Here is a 5,399-nt window from a genome sequence, read left to right as displayed (position 1 = left end):
TAATGAGGACATTAAGCTGAAGCTATATGGCACAGGGTTAGAAAGAGTGAGGAAATTTATAAGTTTCTGGGGTTGTGGTTTGATGAGAGGTTAACTTGGGGTGCACACGTTCAGGAATTGGTGGATAAGTGTAAAAAAGTTTTGAACATTTTGAGGTGTTTGGTTGGGCTCCAAGAACAAATTGTACATTATGTTACAGATTTTAATATTAATTAATCAGTGTCAATTTGTCCTGTTGTGAAGAGGGAGTGTTCGCCCAGGGCGCCAAACAGGCTAGGACCGCCACAGACTGGCATAACGTCGGGGCAGCAGGAGTACGAGCAATTTTTTATTTTTTTATTTTTTTCGGTGCCCGTGATGCCGCCCCCCACGACGGTGCCGCCCCGCGCAACCCCCCGTGTGAAAAACCGCTACAGATTATAATTACGATGTTTATTTTAAAACCTGTTTTAAATAAAAATACATTAAGAAACAGATATTAGATTTATATTTCAAAATCCAGATTTTACAGCAGCAAAATTATTGTATCTCCACAGTTTAAACATTTAATAAACTTTCTACTTGCACAGTGTGGATAGTCAAATTGAATCATCATAAATCCATTTTATATTTATTAATTAATTTTTTTATTCCTATTACGTTATTATTATAGAACTAGGAATAACAAAGGAAGTAGTCTGGATCAGCACCATGATGCAAACTTGTGGCTATAGTATATACAGTATTCTGGAGAAGGTATAAAATGTCACTGTATGTGCATGTTTGTGACTTAGGTATAATCTTTTTGGAAATTATTACTCATGATATAACACTGTACAGAACATCCCTCAGGAGAAGAGGAGGAAACCGTTACAAAAGGAGCTCTGTGAGGCTGCTAAAAGCAGTAGATCCCTCACCAGCTGGATTAAAAACGGCACAGGTAACAATAACACATACTAGTTTTTGCATTGCAAAAGTATTCAAGTATAAAAACAATAATAAACATACCTGCAATGTTTTGGTTTTATAACATTTTTCTGTCATTACTTCGTTATGGATAATTAAGCAATAGATTAATGCTATACCAAATTTTGCCTTGTTCTCAGATGGACAGCAAGTGGAGTGTGAAAGCTCAGATGTGGAGATGGAAGAAGGAAGAGAGGCAAAGAGTGAGTCACCAGCCGTGGACACCAGACGGTTAAAAACACTCCATTCAATGTCCCATTTTCAGAGTGCAACAAATCAGCCAACTGTGTTGAAATTTAAAAATGCCCTTGGTGTTGATTCAAAAATTATTATTATTTTTTTAAAATCACCCATATAACTAAATGACAGTTGTTTGCCCCCACAGTGTCTAAATTAGTGTTAAGATTTCTTTTTTTAAACTCCCTTTGAGAATGACATTCCTTATGATTCCACTGAGAGAATGTAGACACTTGAACTATGAGCCTAAATGTTACACCAGGGGTTCTTCAAACAGAAGATCTGGAAACTGTTTAAACAAAAAACCCAAATAAAACCACACCAATAAATTTGCAATTTTTTTTTACTTTTTTTTTTAAACATAAGGATCACAGGGGGAAAAAAATCCTCTTTTGAAGCTGGCCCCACACCAACATAATCCCAGTGACAACATGGAAACTTATCTCGCTGCAACAGCGGCCTCCTCCTCGCCTTGAAAATGTTACCAGCGCAGGACCGGCAGCACACAGGCTAGAGAGCCCTGCGTAGCTCTCGTAAATTAGAGTCTTGCTCAGGCCGGAGCTCATTTATTTCTGAGCTGCGCATGCGCGGGGCCTGTCACTAGAGTCCCTCTGGTAGTTCCACAGCAGTGCAAGAACACCATCTACTGACATAATGAGGTATAACCTCAATCAAACCAAAAATAAGCGGGGGGGATTTTCATACAAAATTAAACATGTAGCATCTTCCAACCTGCTACATAAACAAACAGATACTAACCAGAAACATTGTTTGTGAAGCTGCAACCAGTGAACAACAGTACTCACAAATGCAGGCAGAGGTTCACAGACAACGTGTGTCTGTTGATGACACATGTTGATTCCCACCGGTCGCCTTTTCTGTGGCCGGAATTGGACACCAAGTCGCACCGATCAGCCCGTCTTCACGCAAGCCGTTTTATCTAGCGTCTACATGCTCCTTCCTCCCAGAATCTGGGCCTCTCCCTCATTGAGGTGCTGACCCAGCTTTTCTAACAGATCCTTTCAGCAGCTGATAGGCCACATCAGGGCACACCCAACACCTCAACAGGTGCCTGCTATTGACTAATTTACTGTCCAGTCAGTCCATAGTGGATTAAAACAATGTCATACATAAACACTAAAAACATGCATTACAAATATCAAAGTAAAATCATGCAAATAAAATCTGAACCACACATACAAATAAACATTAAAATCAGCATAAAACAGACTATAAAACAAATACAAATTTCCACTGTGTGACAGTGACCAAGCACAGTGTCCAACCTAAAGAATTACTAAACTCTAATCAGCAGTAGTTTGTTGGTGTGTTTGCACTTTAAACATTTAATGTTACTGTTTGAAGTATGTAGCAAAACTAAAAGACTGAATGAGTGTTTTCCATGCAGAAGCGCCTTCGTCTTACTCGTAGGATTCTGCTGATCAGCCTGCTGGTCCTCTGGGTCTCTGCAGTCCAAGCAGCAAAATGCCCACAGGAGTGTTGCTGTGTCCAGCTCAATGTGACCTGTGTCAACAAGAACCTGACCCAGGTTCCTCCTAATGTTGATGAGGTATCTATAAACATATACACTTACTCATCAGTTTGTTAGATACACCTTGCTAGCAACTGGATACGACCAAAAGGATACAACCGCATCCTCTTTTATCTTCAGAACTGCCTTAATTCGTCATGCATCAACAAGGTCCTAAAACATTCCTCCCAGATTTTGGTCCGTATTAGCATGATAACATCACACAGCTGCCTGCTGCACATCTAAGATGCAAATCTCCTATTCCACCACATTCAAAAGATGCTTCATTGGACTGAGATCTGGTGACTGTGGAGAAAATATGAGTACAGTAATTTCAGTGTCATATTCATGGAACATGTTTGAGATGATTTGAGCTCTGTGGTACGCTATCCTGCTGGAAGCAGCCATCAGAAGTTGAATGTGGTCATAAAGGGATGGAAATGATTAGCAACAACAGTCGGGTAAGCTGTGGAGTTTAAACAAACCTCAAAAATGGGGCTGTTTAAACAATTCTGTTGCACAGGTGTTTATTTCGAGGCAAATACAAATTTTAATACCCCTGTTAGAGAATGATAAGGCTTCGGCTAAACTTCTCAAGCTGTAGTACCTATTAAATACTTATTATTATCCTCTAATATGTAATCTCCTTATAGAGAACAGTGAAACTGGACCTTCAAGGTAATGACTTACAGGAACTCCCCACTGGGGCTTTCAGGCACACCCCCTACCTGACTCACCTGTCGCTGCAGCGCTGTAACATCCACAAGGTGAAGGAGGGGGCGTTCCGTGGCCTCGATCGCCTGGTCTTCCTCGACCTTGCCAACAACAACATTGAGATCCTCTACCAGGTATTCTTAGACTTAAACCACATATATCCCATTATCATTTTAAGTGGTTTTTAAAAAAATAAAAATTAACTTCAAGAAGTCTACCCAACCATTCTCAGTGCAGTCCTTGGTTTTTTTTATGATTCTAGGAGTCATTTGACGGTTTGTCCTCACTAAAGCAGCTTATTATTGACCGTAATCGTGTGGCTGAGATCCAGCCTGGAGCGTTCTCTCAGCTGGGCTCCCTCAACCTGCTCTCCCTCTCACACAATCAGCTGGTTTACATCCCTAATATGGCATTCCAGGTACCCACACTAAACCGTGTGTACAAAATACTTCGAAATGGAAATTTCAAAGATTTTACAGAGATGCACCTGTTGCTGGAGCCTTAAATAAAATGCCAGCTTCCTTTGCTTTCAGGGCCTGCAGAATATCAAGAAGCTTCGTCTTAGTAACAACTGTCTAATCTACCTGGACACTGAAGCCTTTGTCGAACTGGTTAACCTAAGACGTCTGAATCTGTCCAGGAATCCAATCCTCTGCAACCGTTGCCTGCGTCCACTAAGGTACGATGGGCTGTTGTTGGTCATGTACTGACAGCTTCAGGAAACCTCGGGAAAGTGATCAGCACGATTTTCTCCCCCCCCCCTCTATTCTGCAGAGTGTGGGCTTTCTTTAACAAAGTGAAGCTGGTGGGGACTTGTGGAGGGCCATCCCATCTTTCAGGTGAGAGACTGAACGCTGTCGACCCTCCTAAGCTGAGATGCCAGAGTGAGGAAGAGGAAGCAGCAGGGATCATACCACGACCCACTGAAGAACCGAACAAGGTCAAGTGTCCTGCACACTGTGTCTGTGAGCTGAGTGCCACTAGTTTTTTGTATATTTATATTTTGTTTAATGCCTACCATATATTCCAAACTGACTTTAAACTCTTTACCTGCGTTTGCCAATATAGTTATTACTATATTATTAAAGATTAGCTTTAAGGCTTTAAATATTAATATTATATATATATTAATATCTTTTCTCTTTATCTAGATGGATGGAGAAAGTTAATCTGAAGGTACGAGCCACCTGTGCCAAATGAAGGGTATTTCCTTCTATATAGTGTTGTTTATTTTATTTTTAAGTAATCTTTTGACTTGTATTGTATGCAGCGTTTTACTTTTCAAACCATTTATTTGTGTAAATGAGTTTGTAAAAAATTTTATTCCTGTTTCTTTGTTTAGATTGTATCGTTTGGTCTAACCTATTTCTTAATGGTAGAGACTAATGAGGTGCATGTGTGCGTAAAATTCTGTACAAAACAAGTAAGATTTTGACAACCGAGGTTGTTTTAAAATGGTACCAGATGGTGTCAGAAAATAAGGTACACTTGTAAGAAATTTGACCAGTCTGCTGATGCTGTCTACTTATCTGTCATAGTCCCTGTGCCTCCCCGGCCAGCCCAGTGTGGCCACAAGTGTTTGTTGTTTTTCTTTCGCTCTCTGTCCTACCTGTCTGCCTGGGCGGAGCTCTGATTGGGCTCCTGCCCTTGGCCCACGCACCTGCAGCTGATCTCGAGCGAATTGCTGTTCTTTGGCTCTTCTTAAGGCTGGGGCTCTGAGCTATTTGTCGCTGGAATATTGAGTAACTCTCGTTAGTATTGCCTGGCTTCTTTGCGATTCTACTGTTCCCATGTTTGCCTTTGACTTACCCTCGTCTGTGTAAATAGGTTTACCTGGATCAGCCCTTTTGTGACCCCTGGACCCCGTGAGTAGGAGAGTGAGCTGCTTGTGTGGAGACTGTTTGGACGAGGAGCAGAGCGAGTGCGAAGAAGTGTGTCTCCCCAGCCTATTGATCCCCGGGACCCTGGTGTT

General features: G+C 41.3%; 2 protein-coding genes across 2 annotated transcripts in view; both read left to right on the top strand.

Moving 5' to 3' along the window:
- Positions 1-2,195, top strand: part of rangap1b (Ran GTPase activating protein 1b) — a 30,064-nt gene extending 27,869 nt beyond the window's left edge. Inside the window, exons 15-16 of the mRNA XM_005721962.2 lie at positions 1,086-1,148; positions 2,151-2,195. Of these exons, the coding sequence (XP_005722019.2) occupies positions 1,086-1,148; positions 2,151-2,195 (108 nt within the window). The remainder of the gene's footprint in view (positions 1-1,085; positions 1,149-2,150) is intronic.
- A 389-nt stretch (positions 2,196-2,584) lies between these two features.
- On the top strand, positions 2,585-5,296 carry LOC102205752 (chondroadherin-like protein). Its single transcript, XM_013913006.1, has 6 exons — positions 2,585-2,752; positions 3,367-3,561; positions 3,690-3,845; positions 3,961-4,106; positions 4,202-4,367; positions 5,255-5,296. The coding sequence occupies exons 1-6, from the start codon at positions 2,585-2,587 to the stop codon at positions 5,294-5,296; spliced, it is 873 nt and encodes a 290-aa protein (XP_013768460.1).
- The last annotated feature ends 103 nt before the right edge of the window (positions 5,297-5,399 follow it).

The sequence above is a fragment of the Pundamilia nyererei genome, unplaced genomic scaffold (assembly GCF_000239375.1).
Source record: "Pundamilia nyererei isolate P.nyererei 1_Seehausen unplaced genomic scaffold, PunNye1.0 scaffold00005, whole genome shotgun sequence".
NCBI classification, from domain to species: domain Eukaryota; kingdom Metazoa; phylum Chordata; class Actinopteri; order Cichliformes; family Cichlidae; genus Pundamilia; species Pundamilia nyererei.
The sequence above is the reverse complement of the archived record's forward strand: the minus strand, read 5'-3'. Positions and strand labels throughout refer to the sequence as shown.

What these genes read in the sequence shown, in the direction of transcription:
- LOC102205752 (XM_013913006.1), top strand. Translation starts at nt 2,585, where the DNA reads ATGCAGAAGCGCCTTCGTCTTACTCGTAGGATTCTGCTGATCAGCCTG. An exon ending in TTCCTCCTAATGTTGATGAG is followed by an intron (nt 2,753 to 3,366) that starts GTATCTATAAAC and finishes ATCTCCTTATAG; the next exon opens with AGAACAGTGAAACTGGACCT. An exon ending in CGTTGCCTGCGTCCACTAAG is followed by an intron (nt 4,107 to 4,201) that starts GTACGATGGGCT and finishes TCTATTCTGCAG; the next exon opens with AGTGTGGGCTTTCTTTAACA.